Consider the following 20,142-nt stretch of genomic DNA (forward strand, 5'->3'; position numbering starts at 1 on the left):
GATGGTAAAGCCGTATCATGTCATATATACTGCCCAATGAACCTACAATCTAATGTATGTAGGTGATGACCACTTATTGGATGTAGCAGAACATTAGAGGCCCTTCCAAGGCTTTATTATTCCTACCATTAGCAGCAGGTACAATAGCTGGTTATTCCTGCACCAGGATCATTTGGATTCCCCCATAACTGCCCTTATTATAACCTTCCAGCAGAGTCAATGGGCACCACTGCCAACCTATACAACACATAAAAGTCACATCACTCTGCTCCATCTACTAATAAAACAGCACTACAAGAACCAGCCATGAATGTCTCCATTCTTCTGGACACTAGGCTATCACCATGATGTCCACATTACAGTGTATATGGATGCACAGGTCCCTGGACCACTGGCAGCAGGTGCCACCTGATGTTTCTATGACAACACGTCACCTGGACAACGGCTGTTGTTGTTTACCCACAACTCACAGTTGGACCGAGAGGACGGATGTCTACAGGATCCCAGAGATAGCGGCTTCTAGAGGAAGAGGAGACGGCGAGAAGGAGAAGATGAAGAGGGAAGAGGAGCAGATGGAGAGCGGACAGAAGAGAGAAGAGGAGAGGAAGAGTGAAGAGGAGAGTGAAGAGGTGGAGAAGAGAGAAGAGGAGAGGAAGAGCGAAGAGGAGGTGGAGAAGAAAGGAGAGAAGAGGAAGAGAGAAGAGGAGGAGGAGAAGAGAGAAGAGAAGAGGAAGAGGGAAGAGGGGAGCGAGGAGGTGGAGAAGACAGGTCAGAAGAGGAAGAGAGAAGAGGAGAGTGAAGAGGAGGAGAAGAGAGAAGAGAAGAGGAAGAAGGTGGAAGAGAGTGAGGAGGTGGAGAAAAAGAGGAGAGGAGAGGATGCCAGAGTATTGGAGGATGAGGAGCCAAGACCAGGCACCAGCCAGGACCCCGGAACATCGAGCAACTACCCCAAATTTAACATCACACACCTAACTGTCCATCAGGTATTGGGTAAGGGCAGCTTTGGAGTGGTAAGTTATTTAAGTTTATTTCCTGTTAAAGGGACAGTCAATGTGTTTTTCCCATTTGTATTCTGTAGATAAATGTGATATTATTGCTTTCTGTTTTCAGCCCTTATGCTCATGAGGATAGCTGTACATAATGGGGTGAATAACAGACAGTCCAGTATATAGCCAGCCCCCATGATCACTCCTATATATCACATATCTGCAGCACTAGAGACCTTCAGTAATGTTTATATCCCTGTGTGTGACAGCTATCGGGCCCTTATATAACGCTGCACTTTAATAAGTCTCCATATTAGGTCTGGTCTTCTAGAAAGGGGTATTAGACTGTATTAGAGAGCAGATTGGGGGTAGTTGCATTGTTATTTACCTGTCTGGTTCATATATATTATACATAGTGCCCCTAGGCATGTAAATAACATTGACTGTCACCCCAAAGTCCTCGTGTACTATTCTTTATAGACATATTACAAGTGGTTTGTTATTGATATGTGATCCATTTGTGTAGGGTTATGTTGGTGTATAATAATATAATAACTTCTTACTATTATGAATTGTGGTACAGTATGTTTGCAAAAAGAAAAAAAAAACTCCTACTTGACTTATGTTAGGCTGTTACAAATATTTCATATTGGGCCTCTTGTACTATTGTGTTTTATTCTGATAGGGTTGTTGTAAAAATATAATAAAATATTTACAAAAATGTGAGGGGTTGTACTCAGTTATGTCAGATACTGTGGGGTAGATTCATCAAAACCTGTCCAGAGAAAAAGTTGCCCAGTTGCCCATAGCAACCAATCAGATTGCTTCTTTTATTTTTAAAACGGCCCCTGCAAAATGAAAGAAGCGATCTGATTGGTTGCTATGGGCAACTGGGCAACTTTTCCCTGGACAGATTTTGATAAATCTCCCCGTTTATTTCACTGTAGTTATCTTTTTAAAGCCATTTATCTATTTATTTATTTTTTTATTCACTGGCACTATACTGAACTGATATGTATTTCACATGTATTGAATTATTGGATATATAGGCCCAGATTTTTCAAACTGAGAGAAAAAGTGGAGAAATTTTTCCACAGCAACCAATCACAGCTCAGTTAACAAGCTCTGGTAAAGTGATAGCTGAGCTGTGATTGGTTGCCATCGGAAAATCACTCCATTTTTTCTCTCACACAGTTTGATAAATCTGGGCCATAATGCCACCATGATGAATTGTCTTTATATATGTATGATGAATATACATGTTATATTGTTTGGTATTGTACTTTATTTGTTTACTATAAGGAGATTTATCTGAACCTGTCCAGAGGAAAAGTTGCCCAGTTGCCCATAGCAACCAATCAGATTGCTTCTTTCATTTTTAACAAGGCCTCTGCAAACTGAAAAAAGTGATCTGATTGGTTGCTATGGGCAACTGGGCAACTTTTCCTCTGGACAGGTTTTGATGAATCTCCCCCTGTATGTTTATTTATCTGTAGTTATCTTTTTAAGCCATTTATCTATTTTTTTTTTTTTATTCACTGACACAATTCTGAACTTATATGTATTTCACATGTATTGAATATATAATGTCACCATGATGAATTGTCTTTATATATGTATGATGAATATACATGTTATAGTGTTTGGTATTGCACTTTATTTGTATATTATAAGGAGATTTATCAAAACCTGTGCTTAGGAAAAAAATGTCTAGTTGCCCATGGCAACCAGTCAGATGGCTTCTTTCATTTTTAAAAAGGCCACTGAAAAATGAAAGAAGCGATCTGATTGGTTGTTATGGGCAACTGGTGAAGTGTTCATCTGCATAGGTTTTGTCCCTATGTATCTGGGCATATACAGCCCCTTAGTGATGTGTGAACATGCTTGTAAAAGGCTTCACTGAGAAGATGAAATGTTGCAGTGATGTGATAAAATAAAAGACCACCTTTTCACTATTCTATGGAGTGTTGTAATATTTTTTTATATAATATATACCTATACATACAGGCGCTGTGATCTGTAGTTTTTCCTGGTACCACTTATATTCTGGTGACACCACATCTCAGAAACAATGGAATAAAAAAGTCACATATATGCAAAAGTGATATCAACAAAAACTACAGATCAGGGTGCAAAAAATCCTCATACAGCCCCATATATGAAAAAATAATAAGGGTCAGGATAAGAAAAATGTAAACATACTTACTTTGTTAAACAAATTAGATTTCTATTAAAAGCAGTACAATAATAGAAAAGCAGTAACTATGGGTATCATTTTAATCATATTGACCCACAGAATGAAGATAACCTGTCAGTTGAACTGTAAAGTGCACTGTCTATAAACAACCCCCCCAAACGTTACAAAATTGCTGTTTTCTTTAAAAAAAATTGCCACAAAGCGTACATTTTTTAAGTAAATTGTTTTTTCTCTTTCTCCTCTGTGTATCTGGCAGGGCAGATGAAAATTTAATAAAATTCTAGCCCAAGTAATAATTTGGTCACCCATAAAACAATTATGGCCCTCTCCCCTGGCCAGAGTGCTTTATAGCAAGAACAAACAAATAAGGATTGGAAATTTGTGTGCTGCTGTTAGGACTAAGGGAAAACACATTTATGTTAATATGTTAGCTGAGGCTACAAACTCTTTAGCGAAACACCACTGGAGAAAAATCCAGTTTATTTTGGCGTAAGCCTTGTTGGTTGTCTCCGCCCTGGAATGTGCAATAGTTTCCAAGACATCCGTAGAAAGTCCACTAGCTTCTAGTACGGACCTGTCAATCTCCATGTTGTCAGACAGTCAGACAGTCCCGTCATATTTCGTCAGGGACCTGTGTCCTGATACAGCAGGTCCTGTGTTAGATGAAGTCACCAATAGGTCCCTCGGCTCATCTGAGCTGGGTAAACCATGACTTCTTTGGCCAAAATGGCATGATGGCAATCATTGAGGTTTGGTTCTGCCTTATTTTCACCAATATGCTTGGTCTCATGGAAATAGGAGGGAATATGTAGGCCAGCCTGAACCTTCATAGAATGGACAAAGCGTCTATCGCCTCAAAATTGTTTTCCCTGCACAGGGAGCAGAACCTGCTCATTTTGGCATTTTGATTAGTTACCATAAAATCAATCTCTGGCATACTTCACATAGCGTAATCTTCTTGAAGATGTCCAAGTTCAGGAACCATCACCTGAATCCACCACTAGGTTGAGATCTCCCTTGATATAAACAGCAGATGGGTGAGTTAAAGGGATACTCCAGCCCTAAGACATCTTATCCCATATCCAAAAGGATAGGGGAGAAAATATCTGATCATGGGGGTACCACCGCTGGGGACCCCCGCAATCTATAATTTTTTACCCACCTGTGTGAGCTCTACATAGCGTTGGAGGCTCCAATTGTGAAGCTTTACGACCACGGGGCCTAAGTATCGTGACGTCGTGACTCTGCCCCCTGTGACATCACGCCCCGCCCCCTCAATGCAAGTCTATGGGAGGGGGCGTGACGGCCGCCTCTTGAATTATTGATGGAAGTATATCTGGTGATTCCTCCATCAATGTTTAACTGTATGCGGAATAAGAGGGTCTGAACAAAATTGGCCACTTCAGATGTGGCAATAGCCACAGAGGTGGACATAGAGGCTGTCGAATAGTTGTGCCGTAGGTTACACTCTGCTTTTCGGTCCAGAGGATCCTGAAGATTACTCCCAAGGTCAGAGGGACCCAAAGTCCTCTTGGATAAATTGGCAATAGCCATGTCCACTTTTGGTGGTGGTGGTACCCACAGGTCCGTCTCGTTCTCTGACAGGGGAAACATCATTTTACATGTCTTTGTGAGAACGGCAGATTTCTCCAGATTCTTCCACTCAGTAAGCAAAGGTTTCCACAGTGACTCCTCCATTTTGAAAGCACTTGGCCCCCTAGAGGTGGATGCTGGAGCTTCCCCTTGATCACCAACCTGGTCCCCCGACTAGATGCATCATAATAGCCTTTCCGTTTTCTCAGCAGGAAAGAGAAAGGAAACGTCCTCCTCTCCAGAACTAGCTGAATGATCTTCAACAGGCACAATGGAATCTTCTGCCATAGGCATAGGAGTAGAGAAAGACATTCTAGCTTTCTTTGCGGAAAGCATATTTTTAATATATGTAAGGGTACGTTCAGACATACAGGATCCTGTGCAGATTTGATGCGCAGAATTTGTAACTGCAGATTAGAAGATGTGCTCAGTCATATAGTTTACATTGAAATCTGCAGCAGAAAATCCTGTACATCAAATGCTACGCATCAAATCTGCGTATGTGTGAACGTACCCTAATGGAGTTTCCCATGAACTCCTTTATCCATATAAACATGGCCTGAACAGTAGGTTCACCAGGATTGGGAGGTGCACAACACCCAGGACACCTATTAAACTCATAGGAGTCCGGCAACAGGGTTCCACAATCCACACAGGTAAGATGACATCTTTTGGACGTGGATTTACGGCCAGGGTGCGGATCACTACACGGTGGAGAAGCCATCTGGAAAAGAGGGAAAAAAAAGATTGAATAATAATAAACAACTGCAAAGTAGGAAAGTGAAAAATACCTAGAAAAGGTATTAGGACAATAGAACAAACAGGTCACTAGTGAACTGTACTCTAGAGCCAATATAGCAGCAAGAGGCTGCAATGGTGACAGAGCCAGTTTATTTAGGCGCCCAGGGCACCAAAAATATTAAGCCTCGCCCCATACAATGTATCATTGTAAAACTGAAAGGCAACATAAGAAAATACAATTTCTACATAGATCTTCCTTCCCAACATGAAGGGGAAGGGGATCGCTAAGACAGAAAAAGATTTCTGTCTATAAAACAGAAAAAAAACAAAAAAAAAACACCACCAGCCAAAACCGGAAGTTGTCAAATGAGGCACTTCTGGGTGCAGGCACGGCGCCGAGAGTGCACCACAGCACAGAAGCCGGCAAAAACAGAGCCCAGACCACACTGCAGGAGCAGCGCAGCCCCTGCTAAATACAAACATATACACAAGAGCCTGCAGCCATCCTACTGTCCAACACAGGGCTGAAAAAAAGCTCTCTGGCCAGGGGTAGGGGGCCTTATATGGGGGATCTTAATTGTTTAATTATCGTTACTTGGGTTGGAATTTTTTTTAACTGACTTTATTGTAATGTATATGTACAACAGAATCATACACAATATAAGGCATGAAAAAAGGAGACTGCATAATCCTGACCGGCAGGTCAGGTGAGGTGAACAGGTGCAATAAAAGAGGTGAACATATACATCCTAATCTGAACAATTGCAAACTCCAATACATGGAAAAACACAAGATAAGACTCGACAGACACAAGACAGTGGGTCTCAAGAAAGTCCAGCGACTGGACATACATGTAGACAGACAACGCTCACTCGACAAGAAGATAGAGAGAAGGACAAACAAAAAGAAAAAGACAAGGGTGGGAAGGGGGAGGGGTTTTGGAGAAAAATACCGGGTTCCAAATAGATCTAACGGGGTAGAAAAGAGAGTACATAAGAATGGCAAAGGGGAGATCATGGCGTGGGTGGGCTTACTTGATCCCTGAGAGCAAAGAAGCGTGAAACATTATAGTTTGCCTGTGGAGGAGCACACCATGAGGACCATGTTTTATAGAATTTGGAGGGGTTCTTGTAGTGCTTGTTGACCAAATATTCATAATTCACAGCCATATTAACCAAAGCCTTCCAGCCAGAGAGGGTTGGGACTCTTGGATCCATCCAGCGCAGGGCTATGGCCTTGCGGGCTAAAAATAGTACCTCTCTAAGAAAATCAATTTCACTGTGCTTCCATTGTTCCTGATCAAAAAAGCCCAATAAGCACAGTTTATTATCCATTTGTACCTGGCGATTCACCAGGGTTCCCACAAATTGTACAACTCCATTCCAAAAATCACTAATGGCTGGACAGGACCACATCATAGGCAGGTAATCTGACTCACCGGCACCACATCTACGACAATCCGAGGTCAAACGTCTGCCCATCCGGACAAGTCAAATTGGAGTGAGGTAAGACTGATGGAACATACATAGTTGGATGAGTTTGTTATTAATGGAGGGAGAAACATACCAGTGAGAAGATAAAGCATCACTCCACTCCTCTTCAGTCAAGTCAGGGATGAGTGCTTTACAACATGGCTCCACTAGAAGTGGATCCCCCTTCATCTTAGCACTTAACAGGGAGGTATAGAGAGCAGATATTAGGCCCCTAGGCCTTGTGACTTAAAAACACCTATAATGGGGAAGTGAGAGAAGGGTGCGGAAGAAGCCGGGAATTGTAGCAAGAATACGTGTGTGAGCTGGAGGTATTTATAAAAAGATTGTCGTGGGATGTCCTTATTATCTTGGAAATATTGAAAGTCCCTAAATCCAGTACCGTCATGTACATTATCTACAGTGAGAAACCCATGGGATCTCCAGAGCTGAGGGTCCAATGTTGTAGAAAAGTGGGGCAGCAGGGGATCAGACCACAGTTGTCCATCTAACATGATGTCAAAATATGTGAGAAGATTTTTCGCAGTGGCCCATACTTTGGATGCTAATCTATGCATAGGGAGTCATAGACCACCCAAGCCTGATCTACCCTCCAAAATCGTCTGGTGATGAGGTAGCAATGATGCACAGTAATATGGGGGTTGGGTAGGTGATGAAGCTGATATGATGCACAATAATGTGGGGGTTGAGGGGGTGATGAGGCTGATATCATACACAGTAATATGGGGGTTGGGTAGGTGATGAGGCTGATATGATGCACAGTAATGTGGGGGTTGGGGGGGTGAAGCTTATTTGATGCACAGTAATGTGGGGGTTAGGGGAGCTATGATGTTATTATGTTGGGGTTTTCTCCTGTGATACTTTATGTATTCATTACATCCTTACTACATCTTAATGCACCTAGGATTCACCTATGGAAATAAAACAGACCATCCCCACACAGTCCCTATCTACAGTTGGCTCTAGTCATACCTATGTGGTATTGGAAATAAAGGAAAATATTTCTTATAGTTATATCTATGTGGTATTGTAAATACATAATATTTCCCATAGTTATACCTATGTGGTATTGGAAATAAAGGAAAATATTTCTTATAGTTATATCTATGTGGTATTGTAAATACATAATATTTCCCATAGTTATACCTATGTGGTATTGTAAATACATAATATTTCCCATAGTTATACCTATGTGATATTGTAAATACATAAAATTTCCCATAGTTATACCTATGTGGTATTGTAAATACATAATATTTCCCATAGTTATACCTATGTGGTATTGTAAATACATCATATTTCTTAAAGTTATACCTATGTGGTATTGTAAATACATATTTCCCATAGTTATACCTATGTGGTATTGTAAATACATAATATTTCCCATAGTTATACCTATGTGATATTGTAAATACATAATATTTCCCATAGTTATACCTATGTGGTATTGTAAATACGTAATATTTCCCATAGTCTTCCATTTGCTCAATTGCTCCCTTTGGTTTCTTTCAGGTGGGCCTGGCATCAGTCCCCGGCCGAAACAACTACGTCGCCATAAAAGGAATCACCAAAACAGCGAACAATGCAGCAACCCTACAGAGAGAGCGACGGATACTCATGCTGGCCCGAGACTGCCCGTTCCTGTGTCACCTGTATGCTGCACAGCAGTCTCAGGACAATGCCTTCTTCATCACCGAGTATCTGTCCGGCGGCAGCCTGGAGGCTTTGCTCAGAATGTGCAGCAGTCTGAACACCGACACAGTAAGGTTTTACACAGCTGAGATTGCATGTGGCCTCCAGTTCCTTCACAGACAGAACATTGTCCACCGGTATGTATAACTTCCCCACACCTTTCTCCTTGTCATATTGTAAATAATGCACCCAACTTTCTGTGGTGACCCATGGTGATGGCAGGACCGCAGGGTGTAGCGGTGTAGGTGAATGGGGCAAGATGGTATTAACCCCAGGGGCAAGGTGTTATTAACCCCTAATGTTCATGACGCCAGAGTGGTTTTTGGGTACCGGAACCACCCAAGCGGCATCTCCGCTATTCCAATAGCAAGGCAGTGGAAATGAGAGTCCACTACCAGGTTATGTTTTAACAGAGGCTTTACTGAGGTCAGATAGGTGTTATTATCTTCACAGCTAGGCCAGAATCCCAGAGAGGTGGCCAGGAACACAGAAGGACCTCGCAGCTTGCTGGGATCAGCTATACTTGTAGTAGAATTGAGTTGAGGCTTGACTAGACTGTGGATAGTGACAGCGGACATAGGCTTGACTCACTGGAATGACTGTAGATTTGAAGCCTTCCAGGCAAAACAATTAGAAACCTGTTCACACGTATTAGAAAACATTTTATTCTATCCGCACCAGAAAAGGCGCCCCTCGCCTTATATCCCAAGTAATAGAATCACACAATGGCAACTCAGAAGTGTTACATTTATAGGATTAGAACGTGTCTACCCCTCAGCTGGAGTTAGAACGGAAAAGAAACTATTAAAAAGAGAAGCACACTGGATAATAAAAACTAATGCCACCGGCCCTTTAGGTCTTAATGATAGAATAGATATGGCAGAATGTCTTTAATGCTTGATCACTCCTCTCTTATGTCTCCCTTGTTGTCATTGTTTTTAACCACGTGATTCGAAATGAGTCTAAGGTGATTGGAGGAAGGTGTGTCTAATACCTGAATAAATGTACCTGATATCCAGACCTGAGTATAGGCCAGATGAAGCACTAACCTGTGAGAAACGGCTACTGTTGCCTGCTGTACCCCTCCCCCCCACACTGTCCCTCTCCTGTAACTATTATGTGAGTATCAATAAAACTTAAAAAGAAGACCGGTGAGTTGCCGACTTTTTTTCTCTACGAACTGTGTAAATGTGATATTGCCACATGGGTAAGTGTCTAAACTATTAAAATGAAATGTTAATGATTTACTAACATTTAATTTTAATAGTTCAGACAGTTACCCATGTGGCATTATCAGATTTGTAAAAAAAAAATAATTTTAACTTTTTTTTGTATAGCAAAAGGAAAAGTGGAGGCTAATTTTTATTGGGCGAATGGTTTATTTACATTTAATTTTTTTTACTTTACACTTTATGTATAGCACTCCTATACACATGGGGGTATGTGCAGACTGCAGAGCATTGAACCCGACCCATGTCTGTAGTACAGATTCTGTGGTACTACAAACACTAGGGTGAACCCCCATTTGTATAGAAGTATATGTACAACATACAAACTGCTTTACCCATGGGGGTATGTGCAGAGCATTGCATCCTAGTGTGTGTATTACAGACACAAGGGTGCAATGCTCTGCACATGCACCCATGGGTATTGAAGTGTATGTGTATATATAATATATATATACTGCTATACACATGGGGGTATGTGCAGAGCAATGTCTGGGTTTAAAAAAATATGAAATTTTGCTGAACAATCTGTCCCCTTACCTCTATATCAGTGTTTACCAATCAGAATGCCTCCAAGTGTTGCAAAACTTGGCATGCTGGGAGTTGCAGTTTTGCAAAAGCTGGAGGCTCCCTGGTAGCAGAAATTAGTGTGTGACATGGGTATGGAGCAGAGCTGAATGTGTGATTATGTGCAAGCATGACTACGCACACACTTAGCTCTGCTAGATACACACTCACACCCTCAGCCTGCAGCATTTACACAATCACACACTCAGCTATGCTGCATTTACACAATCACGCACTCAGCTCTGCTGCATTTACACAATTACATACTCAGCTCTGAGGCATATACATAATCACACACTCAACTCTGCTACATACACACATACTCAGCTCTGCTACATACACACTCAACTCTGCTAAATACACACACTCAGCTCTGCTACATACACACACTAACACACTAGTCTAATATATGAGGATTTCATATAAAATAATACATATTAGTTTTCCATATTAGATAGGTCAGGTACTGGCTTTTGATCCTGGGACTTGTTCCGATCGCCATATTTGGGGTCAGGAAGGAATTTTCCCCCCTTACATAAGGATAATTGGCTCTTTCCTCAAGGGGGTTTTCGCCTTCCTTTGGATCAACACAGTATATAATAAGGCTTTGCCTATACATTTATATTTCACACATAGCAAAATAAAACATAACACACATTTCTGAAATTTGCAGTATCCCCAGTATCCCCCTACTAGAACTAAAATAAAATGTCATTTTTCCACTCTACATTATTGTGTCTGTGTCTTTATTTTCATTAGATGATAGGTTTTGTTCTAAATAATACAGTGAAACCTCTAGGAGAAGACCACCCAAAATTCCATTTTAAATTGGTTTTCTGTGGGGGTGGTCTTCTTAAAATAAGACCACTATGTATAATGTATGGTGGTCTGAAATGTAATCACACAAGATCTGTTCTGGATATGAGGGTGGTCTTCTCGAAGAGGTTGTGTTTTGGAGAAGTAAAGCTGGGTTCACAGTTCCCGTATACATTTTCAATTTGAAAACTGTACAGAACCGTATTGAAAACCGTAAGCCAAAAGATGCATTCGGTTGTGTCCGTTTTACATCATGAACGGTTTTGTCAGTTTTTTTTTCCCGTAACCAAAACCATAGCCTAACACGGTTTTTGGTCTCTGTGAAAAACCGTATTAAACTGTATATGTTTTATTTTTTTAACATGGGAGTCAATGGGAACCCAACAGAACCGTATGTGCGTACGGTTCCATCCGGTTTTCACCATACGGTTTTTGACTTTTCACAGTTTTTTTCTTGGAATTTCAATCAAACAAGTGAAACTTTATTAATAATGGAGTGAAAAGTTAAAAATGTATACGTAAATTTTTTTCTTAAAAAACTAATGCAACCGGAGATCATTTTTCAACCGTATACGGATTAAAATTTGTACACATGTTTTGATACACTTTAGTCAGGTTTTGAGGAATCCATTTGTTATTAAAAACCTGATACAGGAACTGTATTGCAAAAAATGTGGTGTGAACCCAGCCTTACACTGCAAATGCAATTCCTTAACTTACATTTACTATCTGGATCTTCCTGTATGAACTGGAAGTGATTAGATCAGTGTTTCCCAACCAGGGTGCCTCCAGATGTTCCTAAACTACAACTCCCAGCATGCCTGGACCGCCTTTGGGCATGCTGGTAGTTGTAGCTGTGGAACACCTGGAGGAACCATGGTTGGGAAACACTGGATCAGATAGTAGAGCAGGGAAGTCTCATGGGCAGCCAGCAAAAGACAGGTAAGAAGCCTGTCAGCGATACTAGTGGTGGGCACAGGAGGGAGATGTCTGTATGGCAGAAGGGGGAGCAAGAGAGTTACGGGAAAGGCCGGTGGACCTGCTCACCTGTGACCTCCACCCGCTGTCCACCATAATATGGTAGCCACAGTACACAGTTGTATTAGTAAAATAAATAGGCATCAGTTAATAGGGTATGATATACACCTCGAGTTTCCAACATAAATTGAAAACAAAGGGGAAATTTATTATTTGTGGTTTTTACCCCCCTTTATTTTTATTTATTTATTTTTTTTGGAGCCCTCTTTCCTTCATGCCAGTTTTAATTACACAAAATGTATCATTTCCCCACAAATAACTTTGCACAATTTTTAGTGCACTTTGTTATGTGGTTTTGAAGTCTCTTATTGTGTGTGGATTTGGGTCGTGCAAACAGATTACTTGCATATAATATGTTGGAATACCCATGACACTTAAATCCTGCCTTCTTATGCTAGGACAAAAATGAAAAAGTGATCAGCACAGCGAAAACTTGGAAACGTGATAAACGTGTCTACAACGTCAAAGACAGGAAACAATAGTGCAACATTTCCCAGAAAACTGGTACACAATGCTTGATAAATCCCCCATAGTGTCCTAAATAGTATTATTTATCTTACCCCAGGGGAAATGCTAAATATGTCCTGGGACCTATAGGACTCGAGTTCTGCCTCTGTTCCCTACTTTTACCCCAATTATCCCCTGTGCACCCAATGTGCCCCCCTACAAGACCTCAGCACTGATCATTGAGCTCAATTAGAGTGGTTTATCAAAACCTGTGCAGAGGAAAAAGTGGAGCAGTTGCCCATAGCAACCAATCAGATGGCTTCTTTCATTTTTAAAAAGGCCTCTGAAAATTATGGTTGGTTGCTATGGTAACTGCGTCACTTTCTCTCTGCACAGGTTTTGATAAATCTCCCCCAATATCACTGAATCAATGCTTATTGCATGTGGTTCTATTTTCTATGCTTTCAATATTTTTCCTACTTTCTTTCCTATAAAATTTGAAAGAAAAAAAAATTCAAAGTGTAGTTTAAAGAGATATTGACCAACTTTTCAACCGCTCTAAATCCAGTATACTTTGTTATAGTGCCGGTGACCGGTGTTACAATGAGGGGTCACTTATGTGAATTGATGTAGTACTTACAGAGTTATATGTCTTTATTCTTCTAGTTCTATGACACAGCTTTGCTAGCACGTGAGTGTGAATAGTTTTGCATCTTCTTAGGCTGGGTTCCCACTACGTTTTCTCCCATACGGGAGCACATACGGCAGGGGGGAGCTAAAACCTCGCGCTCCCGTATGCCTTTCTATGCGCTCCCGTATGTAATTCATTTCAATGAGCCGGCCGGAGTGAAACGCTCGGTCCGGCTGGCACATTTTTGCGCCGTATGCGCTTTTACAACCGGACCTCAAACGGTGGTTGACCACAGTTTTAGGTCCGGGGAAAAAGCGCATACGGCGCAAAAATGAGCCGACCGGACCGAACGTTTCACTACAGCCGGCTCATTGAAATGAATTACATACGGGAGCGCATAGAAAGGCATACGGGAGCACAAGGTTTTAGCTCTCCCCTGCTCTATGCGCTCCCGTATGGGAGAAAACGTAGTGGGAAACCAGCCTTAGAGAGAGGGGCAGAGCGGATAATATTGAGGCGGCAGGGGAGCGCGGCAAGCCATCCCCCGCTTCCATTTCGCAATACAACTACAAAAATGAAGACGTATATGTATTATATAAAGATATACAGCGTCAAATACACTACGTGTGCGCCTACCCTGAAGGGGTTACCCAGGATTAGAAAAACAGAGCAGATTTCTTCCAGAAACATCACCACACCTGTACTCAGTTGTAATACCACACACAACCTAAGGACAGGTGTGGTGCTGTTTTTGGAGGAAAAATTAATAGTTTTTTTTCTATTCCTGGATACCCCTATAACCTATTGACATCTTCAAACCTCCAGCTTTGCAAGGATGTTCCTGAATGTCTTGCCGTGTCTGCAGATATTGGTAAGAGTCTGGTAGAGGAAGATAGACTCTCTGGAGAGAAAGCAGAAAAAAACTGAAAACCGGAATAATAGCGTAATCCACTTCGATGTTGGTTTCAAATAAACATCTTCTTTATTAAAGCCAAATCACAACGTGTTTCGAGGCTTGCACATGCCTCTTCCTCAGGTAAAAAAAAACAGGGTAAGCGCTATTATTCCGGTTTTCGTTTTTTTTCTGCTCTCTCTCCACATTACCATAGGCTTGGAGTTTACGCCACATCGACCCATGGAAAAGGAGCACCACTCCTCTGGATACCGACGGACACAGGATCCGTGGTCCTTATACAACAATCTAAGGTGAGCAATTTTTGCCATTTTTTTTTTCCAACACAAACACACCTAGAACCCAGCAATACCACCCCATGGAAAGCTCTGCCTCTTTTCTGTTTTACAGTGTATGCTCTCTGGAGAGAAGACAGAGACAGTTTATTACCATTCCTGTGGTCACACCCAGAATGCTGTATACAGTGCAGGAGGCGACCTTGATGCATTCCCGCTTCTTCTATCGCTATCATGTGATTGCTGGGTAGCTGTGGCTGCAGGTGCTGATAGGTATTAGCAGACCTGGGTCAGCTCTGCAGTGATTGTAAGGCTGGGTTCACACTGCGGAATCTCCGGGCAGAAAATTTCCGCCCGGAGATTCCGAGTGCGGTCAGCGCCGCCTGAATCAGTCGGCGCTAGGACCATGCGGACACTGCAGTCTCCAATAGACTTTAATGTTCCCGCAAGTATTTCTGCCTGAAGAATGAGCTACACCAGTCTTCAGGCGGAAATTTTAAAGCAGATTTTCCTTTCACAAATTCTGAAGTGTGAATTTGTGAACGGAAACCCATTCATTATACTTTACATTTTAGTAAGCGGAATTTCTAAGCGGAAATGCAGGCGGAAATTCCGTAGTGTGAACCTAGCCATAAGGGTCTATTTGCACAGCAGAATTTCCACTTGCAGAATTCTGCCTCAAATTAAAGCCCATAGACTTCTATGGGATTCCGCACTCCCATTCACACTTCTGATTTTCCGCTTGCAGAGTTCCGCAAGCGGAAATTCAGAAGTGTAAATGGGAGTGCTGAATCACATAGAAGTCTACGGGCTTTAATTTGAGGCACAATTCTGCAAGCGGAAATTCTGCCATGTGAACTGACCCTTAGGGGGCTGACAATCAGCATAGAAAACACTGTAATGTTAAAATGCCTTTCAAAGCGCCATAAATAAAAAAAATAAAAATAAAAAAAAGACTGATCAAATACTGAAGTATGAACCCAGCCTAATAAAATAAAAAAAAAATTATAATAATATATAAATAAAAATGGATGATAGATGACCATCCGCTTCAAATTTAGGTAATGCTTCATATATAACACAGTGAAAAATGTTTATTACACAAACGAAACATGAACATGTATCCAATACTGTAAGGACAATATGTTTATTACACAAACGAAACATGAATATATATATATATATATATACACACAATACTGTAAGGAGAATATTAAAATATAAAAAAAACACAATCTCAAAGTGCTTTGCCTGTTAATGGATTCAGGGCCAGTGTCAGGGTAATGCATATGGATCATAATACGTATTGGCTTATGTGTGATGACTGGTGCAAAGTAAACCAACCAATCCAGCTCATCCCAATATGTGACTGGTTGCTACTGGTAACACCTGAGATTTCCATAGATAAGCCTTAGATTTCACAGCCGCTGTTGGACAATGGCAGGAAGCAGGAATGACACAGCAAGCGCTGCAGGGATGACGTCTTTACACGAGGGGGCTGAACATAGTAGACAAAGTCTCATACGTCTGTGAGCTCAGTAATGGATGTTATTGATCGCCAGCTCTGTGATGAATCCCAGCACTCTTATAAGGTAATCCTTACTGAGGAACTAGGGAGAAAAAGAGTAGAAGAGTTATTATTAGAGATGAGCGAATCGAAGATGTCGAACCCGAATTCGTTACGAATTTCATGAAAAAATTTGATTCGCAATGAATACAAATATCGCCGCGATTCTATCGCACAAATCGCTTCATTAAACTCCATTTTACAGCGTTCCAGGCTATTTGAGAGCTAAGATGGCGGATCCACATGTGAGTACATGGGGCAGGGGATTATGGGAGGGCGGGAAACAGCGGCGGGAATGAAGGTAGGCGGGCTGACCCTGAATCACATGTGAGATGCAGCCTATCAGTGTTCACTGACCCCTGTGATGTCACAGCCCCTATATAATCGGCGGCCATCTTGCCTCTCTTCATTTCATCTATGCACTCAGATGGAGAGGACGGGACTGTGTGTGTGTGTGAATAGCTCATTCCACAGCGTTACACTACAACTGCTAGTCACATCAGCATTAGGGAAAGACAGGAGTGCAGAGTGCTATGCTGTTACTCTGAGAAGGATCATTGATTGCTAAACCTCCTATTCACGTTATTGAGCATTGCAGCAGAGAGGGGCAGATAGCTGTCAGCTGCCTCATACAGATCTCCAAGCTGCCTGAACTTTCTGAAGCATCTTATCTCCTCATTTTTCAGCCCGATTGAGTTTTTTTTTGCTCCACAAATCTTCTGCTGCTCAGAATTGTGTGACAGAGTACAATTTAGGGTTTAATCCCTGGATTTTTTTTTTTGTGGTGCTGCACTGTTGGGTCCTGCTGCTGTTCAGAAATAAGTCATATTAGTGTGGACTTCAGTGCCTTTTTACCATTTTTCACTTGTTACTCTGTCTCTGTGCTAAATTAAGTGTTATACCACACATACACCTGCCGGTGTATTAAAGAAAAAAAAGGTTTTCCTGCATAAAAATACGCTTAACAGTGGCCTTATTGCAAAGGGCCTAAATTCAAGCAAATAGCGTACTATATACCACCTTTTTTCCGTCTCTGTGCTAAATTCAGTGTTATACCACACATTATACACCTGCCGGTATATTAAAGAAAAAAAAAGTTTTTCCTGCGTACAAATACGCTTAACAGTGCGCTCATCATTGCAAAGGGCCTACATACAACCAAGTAGTGTACTATTTACTACCTGTTATTCTGTCTCGGTGCTAAATTCAGTGCTATTCCACACATTAGTATACACCTGCTGGTGTATTTAAAAAAATAGTGTTTTTTCTGCGTAGAAATACGCATACCAGAGCGCTCACCATTGCAAAGGGCATACATACAACAAAGGAGTGTACTATTTTGTAACTTATTCTGTCTAGGGCCTATATACTTTGAAAGGACAGCCGTAAGTAATCGCCTGCTGCTGTTCTATACCCTCACAAAGGCACTAAGTATGTCAGGCAGGGAAATGCCAGGACGTGCACAGAGAAGGGGCAGAGGCCTACATACGTCAGGCAGAGTTGGCAGCAGACTTTGGGCGAGTGGCAGCAGCAGTCGCAGCAATTGGCCTGAACTTCCGTTAACACCCAGCGGTCGTGTGGTCGACCCATCTCTCCTCGTCAATTGGTTTGCACACTCATCCCCATCATCACAAGCGACATCTGACAACCCCAGTCAAGAGTAGGTGGGTTCCTCAGACACAACCCTCAGTTGGCATGGCCCGGGAGCAGTCCCCGTAATCCCATTGCCTTTGTTCTATGCTGTTCCCTCTCCCAAAGAAGTATCTCATGCTTTGGGTTCAGCTCCACTATTTAGTGAGGACGATGTAATAGAGGACAGTCAGCATCTAATGGGCAGCCAAGAATGTGAAGAGACATGCGTCCCTTGCTCCGCAAGGCGGGCAAGTATTGATGCGGAGAGTGACGTGGGAGGCGGTGTTTCAATTGTTCAGGGTCCTGAGGCAGACACTGTTGTGGAACATGAGGAGGACCATCAGTAACATGCACACATCTTTTGATGATGATGAAGCCAATCGCAATTGGGAGCCGGGTGCAGAAGCCGGGGCTTCATCATCATCAGGAGAAGAGATTTGCTCTTTATCTATGAGGCAGCAAGGCGGTAGCACGGTTGGCAATCAGCGTGGTGGTGGCAGTAGTGGAAATTAAGGAGCCAAACGTGCCAGGGGGAGACCACCTGCTTCGCGGCAAGCTACCATTCAGGGATATAGTGGAACAGGGGTTCCTGTAGACGGCGCCAATAGCAGTGAAATAGTGCGAACTGAGGGTGGGAAAATCAGTTACTCTGCGGTGTGGTTGTTCTTCATAAAGAATCTGTCGGCAGAAAGTGAAGCGTGGCCAGGGTCCCAATCTCGGCACCACGGCCCTGCGTCAACTCATGATTCGCCACCATAAAGCGGCCTGGGATAACCGTGGCTCCGAGGTAGTGGTCCAGCCTGCTGCATCACCCAGTGGCCATCCGCTCCCTCCGTCATCCAGCCAATGCTCCACCACCTCAGCCGAAGGTAGCATTGTGTCAAACCATCCTTCTTGCACTCCTGCTTCTTCCGCTCGTAGTCAGCCATTCCGCCAACAATCGATCAGCGAAGCCATGTCCAAGAGACAACAGTATGCGTCCACTCACCCAACGGCGCAGAAGTTGAATGTGCTCCTGGCCAAGTTGCTGGTGTTGCAGTCCCTCCCTTTCCAACTGGTGGACTCTGCAGCTTTCAGGGAATTGATGGCTTGTGCCGAGCCGAGGTGGAGAGTCCCAAGCCGTCATTTCTTTGCGAAGAAGGCAGTACCAGCCCTGCATAAGTTTGTACAAGAGAAGGTGGGCCAGTCCTTGAGCCTGTCGGTGTGTTCAAAAGTGCACGGCAGCGCCAACGTGTGGAGCTGTAACTACGGGCAGGGACAACACATGTCTTTTACAGCCCACTGGGTAAATGCTGTTCCTGCACAGCCACAACAGCAACTTGAACAGGTCACACCGCTTCCTCCTCCATGCTCTGGCTCCCAGGCAGTTGGTCCTTTTACAGTGTGCGCCTCCTCCTCCCCCGTGTCCTCGGCCTCCACTGCACGTCCAAATCTCGGTGGCGCTTCATCGTACCACGTGTGTAGGGCACAGCGGTGTCAAGTCGTCCTTCACATGGTTTGCCTTGGCGAACAGAGTCACACAGGGGAGGAACTGCTAAAGTTCATTAGGGAAGAAATCCGAGTATGGCTTACTCCACGAAATCTGGAAATGGGAACCATAGTGACCGACAATGGGAAGAACATTGTGGCCGCGCTTTGACAAGGAAGTGGGAACCATTCGCCCTGCATGGCACACGTGTTGAATCTGGTTCTCAAGAAGTTCATCAAGTCTTCACCCCATTTGCAAGACGTCCTGACAATGGCAAGGAAACTGTGCAAGCACTTCAGCCACTCGTACACCGCCAAGCACACTTTGCTTGAGCTGCAGCGTAAGAACGGTATCCCACAACATAGTCTCATTTGTGACGTTGCCATACGTTGGAATTCCACCCTCCATATGTTGGACAGACTATACGAACAAGGAAAAGCCATCACAGATTTTTTGATGATACAAGCAGATAGGAGTACTCCCCTGTGTAACTTCAATGTGAACGAGTGGCAGCTCATACGTGACACCTGCCGTTTGCTGAGGCCCTTTGAGGAAGCCACATTTTTTGTTAGTCGCTCGAATTACGCCATGAATGACGTAATTCCACTCCTACATTTACTCCAAAAAATTATTGAAAACATGGCTGGTCACGGCAATGGAGATGTTGCGCCTACATCAAAAGGCTACATGAGTCCTGTGGGGGATGAACTGGAGGAGGATGATGAGGGGCAGAGTGGAGCACAGTTTACGGTGGATGAGATGGCCAGTGTTTCTGGTCATTGGACAGGAGAGGAGGAGCAGGAGCAGCCAGAGGAGCTGGAGGGTTATTACGAGGGAGGCGAGACAGAGGAACCAGACACACC

General features: G+C 42.9%; 1 protein-coding gene across 1 annotated transcript in view; it reads left to right on the top strand.

Moving 5' to 3' along the window:
• The first annotated feature begins 344 nt into the window (after positions 1-344).
• The window catches only part of LOC130291911 (protein kinase C epsilon type-like), a 226,882-nt gene continuing 207,084 nt past the window's right edge, over positions 345-20,142 (top strand). Inside the window, exons 1-3 of the mRNA XM_056541344.1 lie at positions 345-1,010; positions 8,520-8,836; positions 9,719-9,818. Coding sequence (XP_056397319.1) covers positions 345-1,010; positions 8,520-8,836; positions 9,719-9,818 — 1,083 coding nt within the window. The remainder of the gene's footprint in view (positions 1,011-8,519; positions 8,837-9,718; positions 9,819-20,142) is intronic.

The sequence above is a fragment of the Hyla sarda genome, chromosome 9 (assembly GCF_029499605.1).
Source record: "Hyla sarda isolate aHylSar1 chromosome 9, aHylSar1.hap1, whole genome shotgun sequence".
Taxonomy (NCBI): Eukaryota; Metazoa; Chordata; class Amphibia; order Anura; family Hylidae; genus Hyla; species Hyla sarda.